The 23,968-nt window shown below is 41.6% G+C and overlaps 1 protein-coding gene across 3 annotated transcripts in view; it reads right to left on the bottom strand.

Moving 5' to 3' along the window:
• The window catches only part of TMEM132C (transmembrane protein 132C), a 1,041,790-nt gene that overhangs the window by 79,606 nt on the left and 938,216 nt on the right, over positions 1-23,968 (bottom strand). For 2 of the 3 annotated variants that reach the window (XM_077293267.1, XM_077293269.1), the window contains 3 exons: positions 23,390-23,595; positions 16,828-17,101; positions 2,687-2,878 (listed from right to left, as the gene is read on the bottom strand). In XM_077293267.1, the coding sequence (XP_077149382.1) occupies positions 2,687-2,878; positions 16,828-17,101; positions 23,390-23,595 (672 nt within the window). Of the gene's footprint in view, positions 1-2,686; positions 2,879-16,827; positions 17,117-23,389; positions 23,596-23,968 lie in introns of all 3 variants that reach the window. The other variant, XM_077293268.1, reaches the window with a different exon arrangement.

The raw sequence follows: 23,968 nt of genomic DNA, 5'->3' as shown, positions 1-23,968 counted from the left end.
TTTGAGGAAATTCACAATGAGTGGACTGCTGCTGGAGTCATTCCTTCAAGAGCCACTACACACAGAGGTATCCAGCACATGGGCTACAAGTGCTACATTCCTTGTGTCAAGCCACTCACGTCCAATAGACAATGCAAGATGGGTCTTACCAGAGCAAAGCAGAAAAAGAACTGGACTGTTGCTCATTGGTCCAAGGTGTTGTTTTTAGGTGAAAGTACATTTTGCATTTCATTTGGAAATCAAGGTCTTAGAGTCTGGAGGAAGAGTGGAGAGACACACAATCCAAGCTGTTTGAGGTCTAGTGTGAAGTTTCCACAATCAGTGATGGTTTGGGGAGCCATGCCATCTGCTGGTGTAGGTCCACTCTGTTTTATCAAGACCAAACTCAGCGCAGCTGTCTATCAGGAAACTTTAGAGCACTTCATGGAAATTCCTTTCTCCAGCAGGACTTGGCACCTGTCCACACTGTCAAAAGTTGATTACTCTGTTTGTAATGACTCTATATATGAGTTTCATTTTTTGTATTGAAGAACTGAAATAAATTAACTTTTTGATGATATTCTAATTTAGTGAGAAGCACCTGTATATTTGAAAAACATTTTTGTTTGTTTTAATTTTAAAGCTACATTCCATTTGAGGTTTAGCGCAACAGATTCCTCTACCAATCCAATAAAAAATTTACATTTTATGGCAAATGTGTGTGGACTACAGAGTTTCATTCCTACTGGAGATCACAGTTCATACCATGGGTCTTACTGTAGAGTTGGGGCCCATTTATTGCTATAACAACTTACAATGTTCAACAAGAGTTTGGAGAATGTATGTGGGAATTTGTGTGAGGTTGAACACTGCAGCTGGACAATTAGGTCTAGTATTCCAGTTTATAATAATGGTGTTGGGTAGGGTTGAGATGAGGCCTCTTACCACCAAATTCATAAAACCCATTCAAACATAAACAGTAACATTGCACTTCATTAGAAACATGAAGCTTAGTTGTTCTACATTTATCTTCAGCCCTAATTTATCCATCAGGGTAGTGCATGATTTAGGGGAAGAGAGGACTTCCACCTCCAGTAGATGCATGATGCTGACACTGCAGGGGTGTGATTGACAAGTATCCCCTTCATATTCAGAAGAAAGACCATGTTGGGATTATATAATTACAATCTGTTTAGATTCTACTGTTTGTGGGTCGTTATTGAGAAAATTATTAAGAAATAATGATAGGACTATGATGGCATTTGAAAATGCGCAAAAGCAAATTCTTATATTTAGTCAATAGGAATGAATGAAACAGTACAAGAAAACAAAAGCAGAAAGGAAAAGTCTGTAACAAAATGATTATTTCAAGAGAGGTTTCTTATGAACACATAAGTAGAAATGTTGGTATGGAAACAAATCAATGCTGTAATTAGTCTTCTCAGCCAAAACAAAGCTTTTTATGCACAGTGCTATTCCTTCACATCACTAATACACTGGCATGGATACATTGTAAGTTACAGCAATCTTCACAGTTTCAATAATCCAACAAACAGATCTTTTTATAAGAAAAATATATATTTTTAACAAATTCCAACACTGAGGATAGGTGCAGACGACCATGTAATCTCTCATCTAATAGAATCTGGTCGATTATGCAAATCAGAGTTTGATCAGAGTTTGATCATAGTGTGATCTAATTCTCTCAGAGGGAGAGATGGGGAAAACATTTCTCCATATTCTCCATTCTGTCAGTCTGTGGAAATTGGAGTGCACTCAGATGTCATCAGAGTGCAGTTTGATGGTTTCCACTGACTTTTTGACCTGCACGGCTGAGCTCGATCCGAATATCAGATCAAACTCGGACATGCAAAGATTTTTTGGGGAAAATATTGGACATGTGCATGGCCCCAAAGAATATCATTGGTCCCAGCATGATCTAATGTTTTGTCAGGTTGCACTCACATGGCCATGTGCACGAGATTGTGCATAAAGTGGTGAGTTTTAGTGACGTTTTTCTAATATAATACTTTATTCTACTTTATTTGCTCTGATCATGTTTTCCTATCCATTTATCTTAGCCCCTTAGTGATGGATCCTTTTTTGGTCTTAATCACCAAACCCCATATCCAACATATTACTTTATCGTAATCAATTCATGTGTACCTGGCAGCCACAATAAGGTGTTTCTCGTTGCCAGGACCTAATGCCATCAGTCAAAATAAGATGTATGATAAGCTCAGTGAAGTGTCAGGAGTAGAAAGAAAAATAGAGAGAGAGGCGTATATACACTGAGACCCATAATGCTGCTTCATAGTAAGTATTTATCTAATCCTAGTGGTGGATTCACAGCTATCCTGCTCACTACTGAGCTAGATTCATTCACAAAGCATGGACCTTGTTGATACATGTGAATACGACTGCATGATGGGTTGCGGGGTGGAGTGATGCAGGCAGACCACTTGCAGCGTAAAATGTGCCTGCATTTTTGAAAAACAGATAAGAGTCTTCCCAATGGCTTTTTACAATGTTTACTTTATGACAGGGAGACTATTTTATACATAGTGAAAAGTACATAGTATGTACATCAGTCTTATGTGAATTTTGTCTTCAACAACAGTTACAAAAGACAAAAGAGACAATTTTATTCACAGACTTAATTATATTTGTGTAATAAGACACCCTCAGATTGAATGAAGCACCCTACCTGTTTCTGAGCATGCAGTAGCTCCTGTGCCATAGAGGTGACTACAACAGCCTTGTTATTTGCTGTGCTAGTATGAAGGTAGAGTGACAGTCCAGAGACAAGCTGCACTCCTAGGTCCGTTATTGTCACTTTCTCATCAAGCACTGTCACTGTCTTTTCTGCCAGGATGGAATCGGAGAGAGGGGACATCACCTACAACACACAAAGAGACTGATTTAATAATAAGAAAGCATATCCATTATTTATAGACTCTTCCCCACTGAGCTCAAATAAACAAAGTAAAAATAATTTCCTATGGCACTGTCTTATTATACAGTCATAAAAGATTAGGTGGAGGATTTAACTGCTTTCGTACTGAGTGATCATGCAAAATATATTCAAGCAAATGATATGCACATAGATCCTATGTGTCCCTATGTGCCACATTTAACAATGCATTGCATAAAATCATTAGTGCAGCAAATTTTGCCTATAATATACTGTAATTCTTTTGTAAGGAAACCTGTTCACCTCCAGAATCACTATGTGCCTGCCATTAAGAGGTTACTCTGCATTTTAAAATAATGCCTGTCATACTGGACCAGCAACTACAAGGAAAAAATGAAGTTTATTCTCATGGCAGTAACTCACTTCCAATCATCGAGGCACTTGTGCTGAGCAGGCTGTCAATAAAGGTGCCAAGGAGTGATTCCAGCCGCGCTCACTGAGCAGTGACTGTTTCCGCTCTGTGACGCGATGACTGGAAGTGCACAGCTGCAGGGAAAATATCAGTTCATTTTTTCCCTGCAGCTGGTGCTTAAGCACGCAGTGCTATATAATATGATGATTGCAATATATTAACAGGTTAAAAAAATTTGCCACTGATAAATAGCATTTCTGGAGACTATAGTTTAACTTTAAATATCCATAAAACAATAGAAAGCTAAAAAATAGTCGCAGAAATCACATATTTGTATTTATTAACCTACAGTTTAGCAAGGTTTTTCCAGCATCATAATTTTGTCTAAAATAGGTACATTAGTTTAATTTGGCCTCTAAAAGATTGGTCATCTGGTATTCATTTTTGGATACAGTGAATATAAAAAGTCTACACTCCCCTGTTAAAATGCCAGGTATTTGTCATGTAAAAAAATCATACCAAGAAGAATCAGTTTATAACTTCTTCCACCTTTAGGCTATGCTCCAAAAATGAGTATTTGGTGGGTTTTTGACGTTGCAGATTTTTTCAGAATTTCTGCACCTACAGTTTGACCTAAATTAGCCTATTTTGCATTTCTTTATTGCGTTTTTGAGTGTGCTTTTTTACAAGGGTGTTTATCATGTTCTTGTCTCTTTTTGGTATGTTATGTTATAACTAAAGATGCTTTGTTTTCGATACTTTCTGGTAATTGGTTTTGACAAAACTTTATTGATACAGTCATGTGCAGATTACATACATTTTCAGTGCGTTTCCACAGGTGAATGGATTAAAAACAAACGTGTTTTCTACCTGTAAATTTTTACTTTCCATGGCTGCTTCTTCACAATCCTGTTATTGATTGATGTCTGCAGGAAATTATTAAGTGGGGCCCCAGTTATCATAAGAAATGTCTAAATTCTGAACAAGTATGCTCTGCAAGTCTGGAGGGTCTGCTGGGCTACTTGAAACATTTCAGAGATCTGTTCGCAGTAAAAGAGGCGGAGAAAGCTCTCCCCATCATTATTATGATTCTGCTATTAATCTTGTCATCCTCAATAATCTGAGCCTCCTATTCTCGTCTGTAAGACTTCTCACGTGCTGCACCAATTCTTTAGAATGCACTACCCAGGGGGGGGCGTGGTTTGCAGGGGACAGGAGTGGACGTGTTTGTACAGAGCTCCTGAACAATCCCCTATATTGAGCTACTTATTGGCTTAAGAAAGTGGAATTTATAGACATAGAGGCTTGTAAAACCCTGGTCCATATCGGCAACATCCAAAATGAAGAAAATAAAGGAACTTTCATGGACAAAAATCACTTCATTCTCTCAACCAGCAACAAGAATTCCAGTCAAGATGGCCGCCACACGGGCAGAGATGAGAGAAAAGTCCCACAAGTTTCCAGTCACCCAAAGAGCTGAAACAGCAGGAGCTCAGAAGTTCCCAGGAAACAATAGACTGACACTAGAGAGAAAAGTCCCATTTAATCCGGTGCTGAGAAGGGTCACACATACCCCCAGACACAACCGAAAACCAAGAGAGGAGAAAGGTAAAGGCTGCGCTGACTCGTCATCGGCAGAGGCGGAGGTGAGATGCCGGACGACATCAGCGCTGACACTGGCAAAGATCCCTGCACTCCCCGTGACACTGGCGCCAGCTGACAAGAAGATGGAAGTGAGCGGTGAGTCAGCGGTGAGACCGAGGGTCACGGCGCTGAGGAGAGTGAGATCCCTGGATGAGGTCCCCACCCGAGAATCAGGCAAGTCTTACTGGGGAGACGCGGTCCTGAGGGGGCTGGGAGAAGAGGCATCGGGTGGCCTGGAGCTTTCTCTGACGGCCTCATGTGAAGCGCTGGAGAAGGGAACAGCTGCGGCGAGGGAGGAGGGAGTCCCGCCACTGCAAGCTCAGCAGAGGAAGTGTAAAGTGGTGAGTGGAATGTCGCCACTACTATATAGCGCCACAATGCCTCCATACTATATAAATGACTGTGCCACCCCTGATCACCAATGCGACTTCACTACTAAGGGGGATCATATTGGGGACGGGTAAAATGAGAGACAATTGTGCAGAAACAGCAACAGGGAGGGAGAGGAGCCTGAGGAGAGGACGGACAGGGAGGAGGGAATCTGGCCATCAGGTAGTGCTGGAATAGTGCCAACAATATAGCCACTGCTACATAGCACCATACACTCTCCTCCAAACTTGAGGAAATATGCCTCTCTAATTTCATCTTACGGTACCCCAAAATTCACAGGGGTGACCCATGAAATCCCTGACAACGGACAAATAAGCAGAAACTCATCTGCTAAAGGGACATCGCCGGAACACTGGAGCAATTGCGACCAGTCCTCTGACACTTCAGAGGGCGATTTTCTCAAACATTTGAAGTCACAACAAAATATGATGTTGGAAGAATTCAGCCTGCTATATGAAAGAAGCTTCAGAGAATTGTTGACAAAAATACCCCCCGGTTTTATTTCTCCTATGGAATCATCCAGTAAAAACAACAGCATCTTAGGAGACCAAAAAGAACGGGGGGTCATAAACTATGACTCAGATAACTCCTCTGACCTATGAAAGGGGTCAGAAAATACCCATTCAGAAGAATTTATCAAAATGACAGACAACTCTGATAGCGAGGGCAGTGACTATGGAGTTTGAGACCCATGTGTCCACAAAACAAGGTCAAAAGAATCAGGCTGAGAGACCCGAGATCTATTTTTCGATTACTTTAACCCCTTATGCCCCAAGGGTGGTTTGCACCTTAATGACCGGGCCAATTTTTACAATTCTTACCTCTGTCCCTTTATGAGGTTGTAACACTGGTACGCTTCAACGGATCCTGGTGATTCTGACACTGTTTTCTCGTGACATATTGTACTTCATGATAATGGTAACATTTCTTCGATATAACTTGTGTTTATTTGTGAAGAAAACGGAAATTTGGCGAAAATTTTGAAAATTTAGCAATTTTCCAACTTTGAATTTTTATGCCCTTAAATCACAGAGATATGTCACACAAAATAATTAATAAGTAACATTTCCCACATGTCTACTTTACATCAGCACAATTTTGGAACCAAAATTTTTTCTTTGTTAGGGAGTTATAAGGGTTAAAATTTGACCAGCAATTTCTCATTTTTACAACACCAATATTTTTTAGGGACCACATCACATTTGAAGTCATTTTGAGGGGTTTATATGATAGAAAATAACCAAGTGTGACACCATTCTAAAAACTGCACCCCTCAAGGTGCTCAAAACCACATTCAAGAAGTTTATTAACCCTTCAGGTGTTTTACAGGAATTTTTGGAATGTTTTTTAAAAAATTAATGTTTAACTTTTTTTCACAAAAAAATTATTTCAGCTCCAATTTGTTTTATTTTACCAAGGGTAACAGGAGAAAATGGACCCCAAAAGTTGTTGTACAATTTGTGCTAAGTACGCTGATACCCAATATGTGGGGGTTCACCACTGTTTGGGTGCATGGCAGAGCTCGGAAGGGAAGGAGCGCCGTTTGACTTTTCAATGACTTTTCCACATAAATTATTTTTTAGCCCCCTGTTTTGTATTTTTCCAAGGGTAACAGGAGAAAATGGACCCCAAAAGTTGTTGTTCAATTTGTCCTGAGTACGCTGATATCCCATATGGGGGGGACCACAGTTTGGGAGCATGGCAGAGCTCGGAAGGGAAGAAGCGCCATTTGGAATGCAGACTTAGCTGGATTGGTCTGCAGGCGTCATGTTGCATTTGCAGAGCCCCTGATGCACCTAAACAGTAGAAATCCCACACAAGTGACCCCATATTAGAAACTAGACCCCCTAAGGAACTTATCTAGATGTGTTGTGAGAAATTTGAACCCCCAAGTGTTTCACTATAGTTTATAACACAGAGTCGTGAAAATAAAAATTAATTTTTTTCCCACAAAAATGTTTTTTAGCCCCCCAAATTTTTATTTTCCCAAGGGTAACAAGAGAAATTGGACCCCAATTGTTGTTGTCCAATTTGTCCTGAGTATGCTGATACCCCATATGTTGGGGTAAACACCTGTTTTGGTGCACGGGAGAGCTCGGAAGGGAAGGAGCACTGTTTTACTTTTTCAACGCAGAATTGGCTGGAATTGAGATTGGATGCCATGTCGCGTTTCGAGAGCCTTGATGTGAATAAACAGTGGAATCCCCCAATTCTAACTGAAACCCTATCCCAAACACACCCCTAACCCTAATCCCAACCATAACCCTAACCACACCCCTAACCCTGACACACCCCTAACCCTAATCCCAACCATTAATGTAATCCAAACCCTAACCCTAACTTTAGCCCCAACCCTAACCCTAACTTTAGCCCCAACCCTAACTCTAACTTTAGCCCCAATCCTAACCCTAACTTTAGCCCCAACCCTAACCCCAGCCCTAACCCTAGCCCTAACCCTAGCTCTAACCCTAGCCCTAACCCTAACCCTAGCCCTAATGGGAAAATGGAAATAAATACATTTTTTTAATTTTTTATGTTTCCCTAACTAAGGGGGTGATGAAGGGGGGTTTGATTTACTTTTATAGCGGGTTTTTTAGCAGATTTTTATGATTGGCAGCTGTCACACACTAAAAGATGCTTTTTATTGCAAAAAATATTTTTTACGTTACCACATTTTGAGACCTATAATTTTTCCATATTTTGGTCCACAGAGTCATGTGAGGTCTTGTTTTTTGCAGGACAAGTTGATATTTTATTGGTACCATTTTTGGGCATGTGACATTTTTTGATCGCTTTTTATTCCGATTTTTGTGAGGCAGAATGACCCAAAACCAGCTATTCATGAATTTCTTTTTGGGGGGGGGCGTTTATACCTTTCCACGTTTGGTAAAATGGATAAAGCAATTTTATTCTTTGGGTCACTATGATTACAGCGATACCTCATTTACATAATTTTTTTTTGTTTTGGCGCTTTTATACGATAAAAACTATTTTATAGAAAACAATTATTTTTGCATCGCTTTACTTTGAGGACTATAACTTTTTTATTTTTTTGCTGATGATGCTGTATGGTGGCTCGTTTTTTGCGAGATATGATGATGTTTTCAGCGGTACCATGGATATTTATATCCGTCTTTTTGCTCATGTGTTATTCCACTTTTTGTTCGGCGGTATGATAATAAAGCGTTTTTTGCCTCGGTTTTTTTTTTTTTTTTTTTTTACGGTGTTCACTGAAGGGGTTAACTAGTGGGACAGTTTTATAGGTCGGGTCGTTATGGACGCGGCGATACTAAATATGTGTACTTTATTGTTTTTTTTTTCTTATTTAAATAAAGAAATGTATTTATGGGAACAATATATATATATATATATTTTTTTTTTCTTTATTTAGGAATTTTTTTTTTACACATTTAAACATTTTTTTTTTAACTTTTTTAATTTGTCCCAGGGGGAACATCACTGTATAGTGACAAATCGCTGATCTGACACTTTGCAGAGCACTGTGTCAGATCAGCGATCTGACATGCAGCACTCCTGGCTTACCAGCGCCTGCTCTGAGCAGGCACTTGGTAAGCCACCTCCCTGCAGGACCCGGAAGTAGCCCCATGGCCATTTTGGATCTGGGGCCTGCAGGGAGGAGACGCTCGGTACAAGGTGAGCACATCGCCTTGTACCGATCATCTCAGGGAAGCACACAGGGAGCCCCCTCCCTGCACGATGCTTCCCTGTACCGCCGGAACACTGCGATCATGTTTGATCGCAGTGTGCCGGGGGCTAATGTGCTGGGGCGGTCCGTGACCGCTCCTGGCACATAGTGCCAGATGTCAGCTGCGACAGTCAGCTGACACCCGGCCGTGATCGGCCGCGCTCCCCCCGTGAGCGCGGCCGATCGCATATGACGTACTATCCCGTCACTGGGGACTAAGTCCCTGGTCACCTTGACGGGATAGTACGTCATATGGGATTAAGGGGTTAATAGATAACATACCAGCTACCGACGACTACCCGTTTGAAAGCTTCATGATTAGTGTTGAGCATTCCGATACCGCAAGTATTGGGTATCGGCCGATATTTGCGGTATCGGAATTCCGATACCGAGTTCCGATATTTTTGTGATATCGGAAATCGGAATCGGAAGTTCCCAGTGTATGGTTCCCAGGGTCTGGAGGAGAGGAGACTCTCCTTCAGGCCCTGGGATCCATATTCATGTAAAAAATAAAGAATACAAATAAAAAATATGGATATACTCACCCGTCCGACGGAGCCTGGACCTCAGACGTGCAACCGGCAGCCTCCGTTCCTAAGAATGAGCGAGTGAAGAACCTGCGATGATGTCGCGGCTTGTGATTGGTCGCGTGAGCGGTCACATGAGCGGTCACGCGACCAATCACAAGCCGCGACGTCATCGCAGGTCTTTCACTCGCTCATTCTTAGGAACGGAGTCTGCCGGTTACAGCAGTTACTACCAGGGCGCGTCAGAGGGTGAGTATATCCCTATTTTTTATTTGTATTCTTTATTTTACACATGAATATGGATCCCAGGGCCTGAAGGAGAGTTTCCTCTCCTTCAGACCCTGGGAACCATCCAGGATACCTTCCGATACTTGTGTCCCATTGACTTGTATTGGTATCGGGTATCGGTATTGGCGATATCCGATATTTTTTGGATATCGGCCGATACCATCCGATACTGATACTTTCAAATATCGGAAGGTATCGCTCAACACTATTCATGATAGATATCTGCAGAGCTCTTTTAACATCAACAAATATTTTGAAGAAGGGTAACAATCATACTAGTTATGAACCAAAGATATCCATTTCCCAACAACCAAACAAGGAAAGAGCCTCTGAATCATTTATCAAGCAGCTCTTTTAAGGATGTAGCTCATTTTATTGTTGGAGACTCTACATTTTGCCCTAATAGGGACATCGGTACTCTGCTTCAGGACCAAGGGAAAGTGGAACCTCTGGACCAAAATTACCGTACTTCGCTTTCTACCCAGACTGGCAATCCGCACATATTTTTGGACTCTCTGGAGGGGATCCAAAAAGACATCACCTTTTTCAGAGAATATCTGGCCAATTATGAGGACTTCAGAAGAAAAGATAACATTAAAATAAGAGAAATTCCTGAGTCGATTCAACCTACACAGCTAAAGAAGTACATAGTATATTTCTTCAATGATTTCTCACCTGTTGTTAGGGCTAGCGGAACGCACCGAGTAAATATAGATGTTATTATTGGTGCGTTCGCAGCCCGGGGTCCACCGTGCAGGAGGAACCTGCTGCTAGCAAATGACGGCACTATATGGCGGTTTAAGCGACCTCTGTTACTTCACAGAGTCACACGGAAACAAGACGCTGTGCCCTGTTAACCCCACAGGAGTTCACAGCTAAATGCCGAGCTGAAGGCAGTCTGTGGTCACACACACATACAATCTCCTCGCCGGAGGTGCCGGCATTCTAGGGGCTTATTTCAGCCGAGTCCCTGAACACACACATAAATGTGACCACACTGGTGCATGCACAAAACTGATTTAATGCTAGCGCATGGCCGTGCGGTCATGAGAACCTTAAATAGCTGCAGCAAGAACAGGACCTTCCTAGAAGGACCAATGAGAGGCTGCTACAGAGCCTGAGTACCTTCAGGACCTTCCTGGAGGACCAATGGATTTAGCTGCAGTATCTGAACATGTGACCCTCGATCTCCACTGAGAGATCTTACTCTGGGCATGCTCAGAATGAGAAAAGCAGGACTTAGTCCCAGAAGCGTCTGCTTGCCGCTGCCCAGTACTGGCTTTAATGGCAGAAGCTGGAAAAGCAGCAGTAACCCTTTGGACAGAGTCAGATGGAGCAAGACGCTGGGACCGACATCTCCGCTGAGCAGGCTCCACTGCCGCTGGAGAAGGATGGGAGAGAGCAGCGGAGATGGCTCGAGATTCCCCCTGTGCAGAGGTGGGATCTCGACCCCTAACACCTGTTACCCAAAAGTGAAGGGGAAAATATGATTGAGAGGGTCTTCAGAATCCAAAGGCCTCCATCTCTCCCTTCACATGTTGCCTGTGACATCATTGTGTCCTTCTTCCCCACAGGGGTTAAAAATGACCTTTTTAGGTTGCCAAGAAACTCAAAAGTTCTCCCAGCTCCATACAGTAACCTATCTTTTTTTTAAGGATCTGTCAAAATTAACCTTACAAAGACGTAAATCATTTTTCCAAACCATTCGGGAACTCACACACGCCGGAATTCGCTACCAGTGGACAAAGTCTTCCAACTTACGAATGAAACTCGCCTCAAAGGAGTACATCCTCTCAAGTTTGGAGGAGGGAAAGACCTTCCTAAAAAGAATGGGACTATCGTCTACTACAACTCCACCTGACGCCGCCTCTCTGGCCACGCCGGATGCATACCCTACCTGAAAAAATAATATTTTCCACTTGCTTGTCTTGCTGATACCGAACCGGACATTGCCCTCCAAATGGTTTATGGTTCACACTGGGTGACCCCGGACTGGGCAGGTTTTCATGTTTTATTGAGCGCTACATAACATAATTTTGTATTTTAATTTGAGTAGCTATCTTGACGATGTACGCTGTTGTTTAATCACATTGTTTAAGCTTTTTCAATAATACTTTAATCTACATTATAAGCTAACGTATACATGTAAGAACTCTATTTCAGGCTGTATCGTAAACATATGGTTCTATATGTATGTAAACCTGTCTCTTTTCCTTCCCTTTCCACAGTATTTACGGGATATTCTTCACACCACCCTTGCATTCCTGTCCTTATCCCCTATCTATCCCCCCTATAGCCCTATTCCTCTCCCATACCTTTCCTCCCTACTATATATGTTTTAAAAGTTCAATAAAAATATTTGAAACAGAATGCACTACCCAGGACAATTCGATTAATTCCCAATACCCACAGGTTTAAGCATGCACTAAAAATGAATTTCTTTAACTAGATCTATCACCCTACCTCACTTGTCTAAACATCCTCATATTGCCCTTACATAATTTTCTTAAAAATCATGACCCTCGTAGCAGCTGTTCACACACCCTCCATCCACTTAATAGCCCTCTGTGTCTTTACTTTTATACATATTGGCTGGTGACAGGATATTGCAGCGTTATATGCATACCCTATTTAGTATATTATAGCTGGACCGTAAAAGCATATTTTACCATTGACCTTTCGTGTCTCCTTTATTTCCTCATAAATGGTAAGCTTGCGAGCAGGGCGCTCACTTCTTTTGGTATCTGAGTTATGTGTTATTTTGTAATCTTTTTACTGTCTTTACAAGTCCCCTCTAAAATTGTAAAGTACTGCAGAATATGTTGGTGCTATAAAAATAAAAATGATTATTATTATTTGGTTATCCAAAGCATCTGCTGTTTTTCAAAATTTTAGGAATTATATTTTCTCTGATTGAATTGGGAGATTTGTTGTGATTTACCTGGATGATATTCTAATTTTCTTGTCAGATTTGGACATTCACCAGGAACATGTCCGTGTAGTATTACAAAGGTTGAGGGAGGACTCTTGGTTTGCAAATTAGAGAAATGTGTTTTTTCTGTTTAGGAAATGTTGTTCTAAGTGTTTATTTTGTCAGCAGAAGGGTTTAAGATGGACCCTGGGAAGGTATAGGTCATAATTGATTGGGTCAAACCTTATGACCTTAAAGCTTTGAAATGTTTTCTTGGATTTGCCAACTATTATAGAAAATGTATCAAATAGGGTTGAGCTACCTTGACCTTTTTAGGGTCGAGTCATGTTTTGCGAAACCCGACTTTTTGAAAAGACGAGTCGGGCGAAATCGGCCGATTACTGCGAAAAGTCGAGGATCGGCCGGAACACGAAACCCTATGCACGTCAATGGGGATTTTTTTTTCTCTCTCTCTCTCTCTCTCTCTCTCTCTCTCTCCCCTCCGTCCCAGCACAGAAAATCTCGTGTTACCCTTTGCAAATCCCTACTGCGCACAAGCGATAAAATGATGATAGCCGTGCACGCCCCTAACCCTTATGTCATCACTCTGCCCACACTCCTTCATTGGCTGAAAAAATGGCGCTAAACGCGTCATACGAAATGCGACTTTGGCGCCAAGATCGCGTACCGCATGGCCGACCCCACACAGGGATCGGGTCAGGTTTCATGAGATGCCGACTTTGCCAAAAGTCGGCGACTTATGAAAATGAACGATCCGTTTCGCTCAACCCTAGTATCAAATGGTTATCTCAGGTTGCTAAACCTCTTACTGACCTTACATGTAAGAAGGAGGATCTTCAGGTTTGGTCATCTGTTATGATTTTCCCAATGGCAGGGAAATCAAAATAACAACGGACTAGCTCTCGGGTGATGGGAACTAAAGTGACCGTGACCTGAACCTGACACGACACTGGAAGTAGCCGGGGAGTGTTTCCTACGATGCCCTAGACACCACGCGCCAGCCGGAGATCTAACTACCCCTATCAGAGGAATATACAGGCCTGCCTTACCTCCAGAGATGAACCCCAAAAGGAGATAGCAGCCCCCCACAGATATTGACGGTGAGTCAAGAGGAAAAGACATACGTAGGATGAACAGCAGATTTAGCACAGTGAGGTCCGCTTACTAGATAGCAGAAGTACAGGAAAGAGTCACTTCACGGTCAACTTCAAAACACTACTCAAAAACACCATCCTGAAATTACTTTAAAACTCCAGTGACAACTCATGCCACTGGAGTGGCAATTCCAGTCCACGAGAGCTTCCAGCTACAGAGAGTCACATTGCAAATAGCTGGACAAAAATAGAATAAACTAGAAACAAATTACAACTTAGCTGAACAGGATCTTGAGGCAGGAGAATGCAACAGAATGCTACTGATACATTGTTGGCCGGCATCAGACCAGCAGCCAAGCAGCCTTAAATAGGAAACTCCCCTAATGGGTGTCAACAGGTGATCAAGGATAGAAGAAGGCAAATAAGTGGCACTACCATAAAACACCACCGGGGGAGCCCACAAACAGAATTCACAACAGTCATCGGATGCTATCAGGGCTTTTTAAAAATTAAAAGAGCATTTCATGACTGCTACTGTTCTTATCCAACTAGATCTCCAAGAACCTTTCATTGTGGAAGTGCATGTGTCAGGGGCGGGGTAGGGCCGTTTTGTCACAAGGGTCCAAAATTCTGACTCAGCTGCGTCCATGTGCTTTTTTTTCTAAAAAATTCTCATTTTCCATGGTAACCATGGAGTTGGAAGAAAAGATTAATAAAGTCACATCATCGGCTTCTTCCTTTACTCCAGGGTCCAAATTATTTGTGCCTGTGTATCCAAGATTCTGTCTGGTATAGGAGTTTTATGATTCCATCTTGACTGGTCATCCTGGAGTCACAGCTATGCGAACAACCATTGCGAGACTTTTTGGGTGGCCATCCATGCATAATGATATTAAAATTTTTTATAAACGCTTGTGAAGTCTGCACTTGCTCTAAAGTCTGTCATAACTGACCGGCCAAGGAATTGGCTCCACTAACAATTCCAGAAAGACCATGGACTCATCTGTCCATGGATTTCATCACAGATTTGCCTCTGGCAAAAAAACTGATATCTTTAGTTCTCATATTGTAAGGTTACACGGGATTCCTCTTAACATTGTGCCTGATAAGGGGGTGCAATTTGCCCCTAAAATTTGGAGCCCTTTTTGTTGTAAACTGGGAATTGACTTGTAATTTTCCTTTGCTTACCATTCAGAACAAATTTTAAGGTGCTTTTTGGTGGCTCTGCAGGAGGACTGGTATTCAATTTTATCAGTCGCTGGGTTCGCCTTTAAAAGTCAGGTAAATAAGTCTACCGCACCCTCTCCATTCTACTGTATTCATGGTTTTCATCCCCAATTTGGATAATTTTCTAGGATTCATTCTGAAAGTCCTGGAGTGGAGTTCGCCTCTAGGAAACTTGGTGATGTCTGAAGGGAGGTTCAAAGGAATAATGGGCAGCTTAGATTTGCAAAAACCAGAAGGCTGTTAAAAAATGTTTGGAAGATCCTGACTTTAAAATTTGGGATAGGGTTTGGTTGTCATCAAGAAATATTAAACTTGAAGTGTCGTTGATGAAGTTTGAGTACAAAGTTTATTGGTCCGTATGAGGTCCTGGAGGTCATCATACCAGTGGAGTTTAGATTAAAGATTCCTCCTTTCATTCGAATCACTAATATTTTCTATAATGTCTCTATTAAAGGAATTTGTCTCCCTCATCCCCGCCTCCTCCGGTTTTGTTTGATTGTGGCTTCGATTATGAGGTTCAGGGGTTGTGGATTCTCATAGGATCCAAAATTCCCTCCAATATCTCATCCACTGGAGGAGATACATTCTGGAAGGGAGATCCTGGGTCCCAGCTCTAGATGTGAAGGCCGAGCGGTAAGTCCTGGCCTTCCATCTGAAATTTCCTGGGAAACCTGGGTCCGGTGACTACCCCTGGAACTGGTACTGTCATGATTCCACCCCTCAGTTTGTCTTGAATGCAGTGATTGACAGCTCAGTCATCAAATCTGGTGCAGGAGCGTGCTGAGCTGTCTTTGTTTTGATTGACAGCTCGGCCATCCAATCTGTGCCTGTGAGGTGCTGAGCTTCTGTCAGGTGTTCCCCATTCCTAATTATTATTTAGATACTTAACTTGGCTGGCAGTCACAGATAGCTGTCAGTTGTAGCTTCAGATCAATGTGATTAGTTTCTCTGGGCCTTGTGCTTTGCTTAGATATATTGCTGCCAGACCTTGGACCTTGTTCTGACCATCCGTTTGCCTTGCCCCTTTGCTGTTATCTGCTATCTTCTTGGTATTCTGATCCTGGACCGTTACCGGACTATGCCTCTGTCTTTTCCCTTTGTTTATGATGTACCCTCCTGGTTTTTGACCTCAGAATATTTGACTTCCCCAACTCACTGCTATTCCGTGAAAAATAACTCAGCTTCACAGATGGAGGCTATCTACTGGCTGCTATTTAACGTGAGTTTAAATGTGATTGGCTACTTTTGAACATAACCAGATCTCCATTACAAGAGTGTGTTTACACTTATGCAACCACATTATTTTAGTTTTGTTATTACTTCCCCTCTCAAAATTATTTCAGTTTATTTATTAAAGGATTGTACAGATTATGGGTGACATTAAAGGTGGAAAAAGTTCCGAAATGATTCTTCTTGATATGTTTTTTTACATGACAAAAACTTAGCATTTTTTTACAGACCTTTTAAAGCCATTGTATGCCATAAATGCTCCAGAATTATATGTTGTGTATTGACATTTAGCTTTGTAATTTTTTTTAGGTTTCTTTTCCCCTTACAGTGAGTACAGCAAATGTTTGTTACTGTAAATACCTTTTATATTTCTGTGTGATAAAACAAAATCCGATAATCTGGCACATATCAGTTTAAATCAACGCAAGATGAAAAACAATTTTACTGCACTGATTTTAGATTCAATAATTCAGATTTTACATACTTGTATTGTTGTCATTCCAATTTCCTTCCCAATGAGAAGTCTTCCATCTTGGAGCTTTGCAATATGAGGCTCTTCTAGTTTCATAAAATCTTTCACCAAGTCGGTCACATCAACCTGCCACTCAGAGCCCAACAAGAAATCAAGCTGACCGAGGGGCGTGGGGTCTTCTGCCACAAACTGAGTGAGAACCCGGATCATTGCATGTTGATACTGAAGGGAACAACCTCGTCCTCTGCGTTCATCCTCATCATCATCATCACTGTCTCTAGTTGGTCTGAAAGGTAAGATTCTGTTGAGGTTAAAAGAGGATTTTTTATCACCATATTTCACTGAACAAACTGTGTACAATATTAAATACAAGTAGCTCTCCTAAACCTGATGAGTCTGGTGTACTTTGAAAATCCATGCTCACTTTAATATCAGATTAGAAAAGTGATTATACAGCCACTCAGACATAAATTTTCTCCATAAATACAATGGCCTCATGTATGTAGTTTGTATTGCGAAATCTTAAACCTTCAGTATATGTTACTGAGTATTTCTGAATAGTTTAGCTCCAATAAATTTCTTCAGCTTTTTATTAAGGATTAACAAGTAGCGTGCAAATAAATTGAATTTATTTACAACTAGCTGAAGAGCCCGGCGTTGCCAGGGCATAGTAAATATCTGTGGTTAGATATAGCACCTCACTTCTCTTATTTTCCCATCACGCCTCTCATTTTCTCCCTCACATCTTTCATTTTCCCCTCACATCTCTCATTTTCTCCCTCACACCTCTCATTTTCCCCTTCACTCCTCTTATTTTCCCACTCACTCCTCTCATTCCCCCCTCACTCCTCTCATTCCCCACTAACACTTGTCATTTCGACCTCACATCTGTCATTTTCCGATCACTCCACTATTTTCCCTCACTCCTCTCATTTTGCACTCACACCTTTTCATTTTCACCTCACACCTCTCATTTCCACCTCACACCTCTCATTTTCCCCTCAGCATATACATGTTTGTCATCTCCCTTATATATAGTATACACCTGTATGTCATCTCCTGTATATAGTATATACCTGTATGTCATCTCCCCTGTATATAGTATGTACCTGCATGTCATCTCCCCTGTAAATAGTATATACCTGCTGTATGTCATCTCCTCCTGTATATTGTATATACCTGTATGTCATCTCTTCTGTATATAGTATATACCTGTATGTCATCTCCTCCTATATATATAGTATATACCTGTATGTCATCTCCTGTATATAGTATATACCTGCTGAATGTAATCTCCTCCTCTATATACCTATGAGTCATCTCCTCTTTTATATAGTATATACTGTTGTGAAATTGGATTTTGGGCTCCCCCGGTGGCCACTGGTGGAATTGAACTTGTGTGCATCATCCCCTCTGTTCACCTGTTCCCATCAGGATGTGGGAGTCGCTATTTAACCTTGCTCCTCTGTCACTTCCATGCCGGTCAACATTGTTATCAGAAGCCTTTCTGTGCATGTTCCTGCTACCAGACAACTTCCAGCTAAGTCGGACTTTTGTCCTTGTTTGTTTTTTGCATTTTGTTCCAGTTCACAGCTGCAGTTTCGTTTCTGTGTCTGGAAAGCTCTTGTGATCTGAAATTGCCACTCTGATGTTATGAGTTAATACTAGAGTCTTAAAGTAATTTCAGGATGGTGTATTGATAGGGTTTTCAGCTGACCATGAAAGTACCCTTTCTGTCTTCCTGCTATCTAGTAAGCGGACCTCGATTTTGCTAAACCTATTTTCATACTACGTTTGTCATTTTCATCTTAAATCACCGCCAATATATGTGGGGGCCTCTGTCTGCCTTTCGGGGAAATTTCTCTAGAGGTGAGCCAGGACTATATTTTCCTCTGCCAGGATTAGTTAGTCCTCCGGCCGGCGCTGGGCGTCTAGGGATAAAACGCAGGCTACGCTACCCGGCTACTGTTAGTTGTGCGGCAGGTTTAGTTCATGGTCAGTTTAAGTTTCCATCCTTCCAAGAGCTAGTTCCTATGTATGCTGGGCTATGTTCTCTTGCCATTGAGAACCATAACAATATACAGTGGGGCAAAAAAGTATTTAGTCAGTCAGCAATAGTGCAAGTTCCACCACTTAAAAAGATGAGAGGCGTCTAATTTACATCATAGGTAGACCTCAACTATGGGAGACAAACTGAGAAAAAAAAATCCAGAAAATCACATTGTCTGTTTTTTTATCATTTTATTTGCATATTATGGTGGAAAATAAGTATTTGGTCAGAAACAAACAATCAAGATTTCTGGCTCTCACAGACCTGTAACTTCTTCTTTAAGAGTCTCCTCTTTCCTCCACTCATTACCTGTAGTAATGGTACCTGTTTAAACTTGTTATCAGTATAAAAAGACACCTGTGCACACCCTCAAACAGTCTGACTCCAAACTCCACTATGGTGAAGACCAAAGAGCTGTCAAAGGACACCAGAAACAAAATTGTAGCCCTGCACCAGGCTGGGAAGACTGAATCTGCAATAGCCAACCAGCTTGGAGTGAAGAAATCAACAGTGGGAGCAATAATTAGAAAATGGAAGACATTCAAGACCACTGATAATCTCCCTCGATCTGGGGCTCCACGCAAAATCCCACCCCGTGGGGTCAGAATGATCACAAGAACGGTGAGCAAAAATCCCAGAACCACGCGGGGGGACCTAGTGAATGAACTGCAGAGAGCTGGGACCAATGTAACAAGGCCTACCATAAGTAACACACTACGCCACCATGGACTCTGATCCTGCAGTGCCAGACGTGTCCCACTGCTTAAGCCAGTACATGTCCGGGGCTGTCTGAAGTTTGCTAGAGAGCATTTGGATGATCCAGAGGAGTTTTGGGAGAATGTCCTATGGTCTGATGAAACCAAACTGGAACTGTTTGGTAGAAACACAACTTGTCGTGTTTGGACGAAAAAGAATACTGAGTTGCATCCATCAAACACCATACCTACTGTAAAGCATGGTGGTGGAAACATCATGCTTTGGGGGCTGTTTCTCTGCAAAGGGGCCAGGACAACTGATCCGGGTACATGAAAGAATGAATGGGGCCATGTATCGTGAGATTTTGAGTGCAAACCTCCTTCCATCAGCAAGGGCATTGAAGATGAAACGTGGCTGGGTCTTTCAACATGACAATGATCCAAAGCACACCGCCAGGGCAACGAAGGAGTGGCTTCATAAGAAGCATTTCAAGGTCCTGGAGTGGCCTAGCCAGTCTCCAGATCTCAACCCTATAGAAAACCTTTGGAGGGAGTTGAAAGTCCGTGTTGCCAAGCGAAAAGCCAAAAACATCACTGCTCTAGAGAAGATCTGCATGGAGGAATGGGCCAACATACCAACAACAGTGTGTGGCAACCTTGTGAAGACTTACAGAAAACATTTGACCTCTGTCATTGTCAACAAAGGATATATTACAAAGTATTGAGATGAAATTTTGTTTCTGACCAAATACTTATTTTCCACCATAATATGCAAATAAAATGATAAAAAAACAGACAATGTGATTTTCTGGATTTTTTTTTCTCAGTTTGTCTCCCATAGTTGAGGTCTACCTATGATGTAAATTACAGACGCCTCTCATCTTTTTAAGTGGTGGAACTTGCATTATTGCTGACTGACTAAATACTTTTTTGCCCCACTGTACCTGCTGTATGTAATCTCTTCCTGTATATAGTATATACGTGTGTCATCTCCTCCTGTATATAGTATATACCTGTATGTCATCTCCTCCTATATATAGTATATACCTGTATGTCATCTCCTCCTGTATATAGTATATACCTGTAAGTCATCTTCTCCTGTATATAGTATATACCTGTGAGTTATCTGCTCCTGTATATAGTATATACCTGTGTCATCTCCCCTGTATATAGTATGTACCTGTATGTCATCTCCTTCTGTATTAGACCTCGTTCACACATTATTTGGTTAGTATTTTTACCTCAGTATTTGTAAGCTAAATTGGCAGCTTGATAAATCCCCAGCCTACAGGAAGCTCTCCCCCTGGCAGTATATATTAGCTCACACATACATATAATAGACAGGTCATGTGACTGACAGCTGCTGTATTTCCTATATGGTACATTTGTTGCTCTTGTAGTTTGTCTGCTTATTAATTAGATTTTTATTTTTGAAGGATAATACAAAACTTGTGTGTGTTTTAGGGTGAGTTTCATGTGTCACGTTGTGTGTGTTGAGTTGCGTGTGGCGACATGCATGTAGAGACTTTTGTGAGATGAGTTTTGTGTGGCGACATGCGTGTAGCAACTTTTTGTGTGTCGAGTTGCATGTGACAGGTTAGTGTAGCAAGTTGTGTGCAGCAAGTTGTGTGCAGAAAGTTTTGCGTGTGGCGAGTTTTATGTGTAGTGCGTTTTGAGTATGTGCAAGTTTTGTGTGAGGCAACTTTTGCATGTGTTGCAACTTTTGTGCATGTGGCAATTTTTCCGCGTGTGCAAGTTTTGCCTGTGGCGAGTTTTGCATGAGGTGAGTTTTGCACGTGTGGCTAGTTTTGTGTGAGCCTAGTTTTGCATGTGCCTAGTTTTGCATGTGGCGAGTTTTGCATGTGGTGAATTTTGGGTGTGGCGAGTTTTGAGCGGTGACTTTTGTGTTTCGACTTTTATGTGGCGAGGCTGGTGTATGTGTGGTGAAATGTGTGCTGAGGGTGGTATATGTGTTCAAGCACGTGGTAGTGTGTGGCGCATTTTGTGTGTGTGTTCATATCCCCGTGTGTGGTGAGTATCCCATGTCGGGGCCCCACCTTAGCAACTGTACGGTATATACTCTTTGGCGCCATCGCTCTCACTCTTTAAGTCCCCCTTGTTCACATCTGGCAGCTGTCAATTTGCCTCCAACACTTTTCCTTTCACTTTTTCCCCATTATGTAGATAGGGGCAAAATAGTTTGGTGAATTGGAAAGCGCGGGGTTAAAATTTCGCCTCACAACATAGCCTATGACGCTCTCGGGGTCCAGACGTGTGACTGTGCAAAATTTTGTAGCTGTAGCTTCAGCGGTGCAGATGCCAATCCCGGACATACACACACACACACATACATACACACACACATTCAGCTTTATATATTAGATTTCCCAAAATATGTGGATTCTGGTTTATTGTGCTTTCTAGAAATTCAGCCATCATTTTCTGGATTCATGTGGGCTGAAAAAAAATGAAAAAGATTTAAAGATCCATCTCACTTTGCCCCTCAACTCTCCCTATTGCCTCAGCTTCCTTTCAATGCTTTACTCGCTCCCTAAGACACCAGGCTTCTTTTTACTCTTTGGCAGCTCTCCCGATGCCACCTAGGCCTCGGTGCACATCATTCTTTATTATTATTTTATTATGCTCACTTATATAGCGCCATCATATTCCATAGTGCTTTACATACATTATCATCGCTGTGCCCATTGGGGCTCACAATCTATATTCCATATCATTATATCTTTGGAGTTTGGGAGGGAACCAAACAACCCAGAGGAAACCCATGCAAACACGGGGCGAACATACAAACTCCTTTCAGATATTGTCCTTGGTGTTATTTGAACCCAGAGCTGCAAAGCAACAGTTCTAACCACTGAGCCACCCTGCTGTCCCATATCCTTATAATTTATGTTTCCCTATGCTATTACCTGGAATGATGTGACTGTGTAGGATGACACAGAACATTGTGCCATGACAACATAACGTACGTGTCAAGGGATGGTTAGCATCAAGAGTGAAGAGAAGACCATAGATAGAATTGGAGCCTTAGGGAGCAAGTAGAGGACTGGTGAGAAGCTGCGCTGGCAGGGCAGGGTGAGGTGAGTTTGATGTTTTACTGTTAAAGGGAACCTGTCAGGTCCCCCATGTCCTCTAACACAGCAGAATTTACATATGTAATACTAAACTCCCTGCCTAACCAGCCCTGTATAATGTTATTCATGCAAATCCATGCTTAAAAAAAGTAGTTATAATCTCTATTTTTCTTATGCTAATTAGGCCTTTGATTAGTTGATGGGTCTTTAGTTTTCCCAGACTAGTCGGTCCACTTTGCAAGTTACCATGCCCCTGTCGGCATGTTAACATGATGTGCAATCGCCAGCTCCATTGCTAGCTCCCTGCAAATCTTGTGCATACACTCGGCTCTATTCAGCAGCGTCATTGGGCCTCTGAAGACAGTTCACATACATCCTCTGCACTTCTGGTCATGTGCAGTGCACCTCTGAAGCCAGCAAGCATATAAATCATGTTATCAAGCGAAGAGGGCCGACTAGTCTAGGAAGACTAATGCCCCATGGACTAGTCAAAGGCCTAATTAGTATTAGAAGTTCCCTTTAATAACTTATTCTTGGCCCATTAATTTATTGTGCTTTGGGATCTAGAGACCTAGAAATATAATAAACTCCTTTTTTAATTAAATTTGCATCAAATACATTTTCACTATTGGATTTGAACAAATTTACCAAATTAGAATTTCGGTAGACATGTATTAATAAGAACATTTCCATCTTCGGATTTGATAATAGTGTCTTATAAAACAAGACAAACCAACCTTCTGTTGGAAATAATGGGAACCCGCCATCCTTTGATTTGACTGAGTTCGGTGTCTGAGATATCTATCTGGAGAGGCAGTCGAGGAACCCAGATAGTAATCAGCAGAGGTGCACTCAGATACTGATACGTGAAGTTCACCATCACATCAACTTTGCCCTTCATTTCCTTGCCGTTGACATACACATAGTCACATCTTTCCGAAACCTGAAGAAGAAAGAAACATTCAGAACTGACAGTAATAAGCAGGCTCTGGTGATATGTACTGTAGGTCCATAGTCTGTTCTATATTGATTTATAATACAAGGTTTAGTGTAGCTCCAAATAATTGAAAATAATAGTTGTCATACAGCAGAATGGATGTGTATCAGCTGTCGTTAATAAGTAGCCCAATACAATATTCCTTGTATGAGTGAGCACTAAACATGTAGCACAGTATGAGCATTGTTACTAAGAATGGACTCTCCAACTGCTATATCATTTACTTCAAACTTTTAATTAATTTGTTTCTTGGTCATTTAATTTTAGGGAACTTTATGTAATAAATCTGTAGATATTGCTTTACAAATAATATATCCTT

The sequence above is a fragment of the Ranitomeya variabilis genome, chromosome 1, assembly GCF_051348905.1.
Source record: "Ranitomeya variabilis isolate aRanVar5 chromosome 1, aRanVar5.hap1, whole genome shotgun sequence".
Classification (NCBI taxonomy): domain Eukaryota; kingdom Metazoa; phylum Chordata; class Amphibia; order Anura; family Dendrobatidae; genus Ranitomeya; species Ranitomeya variabilis.
This window is presented reverse-complemented; position numbering and strand designations above follow the sequence as displayed.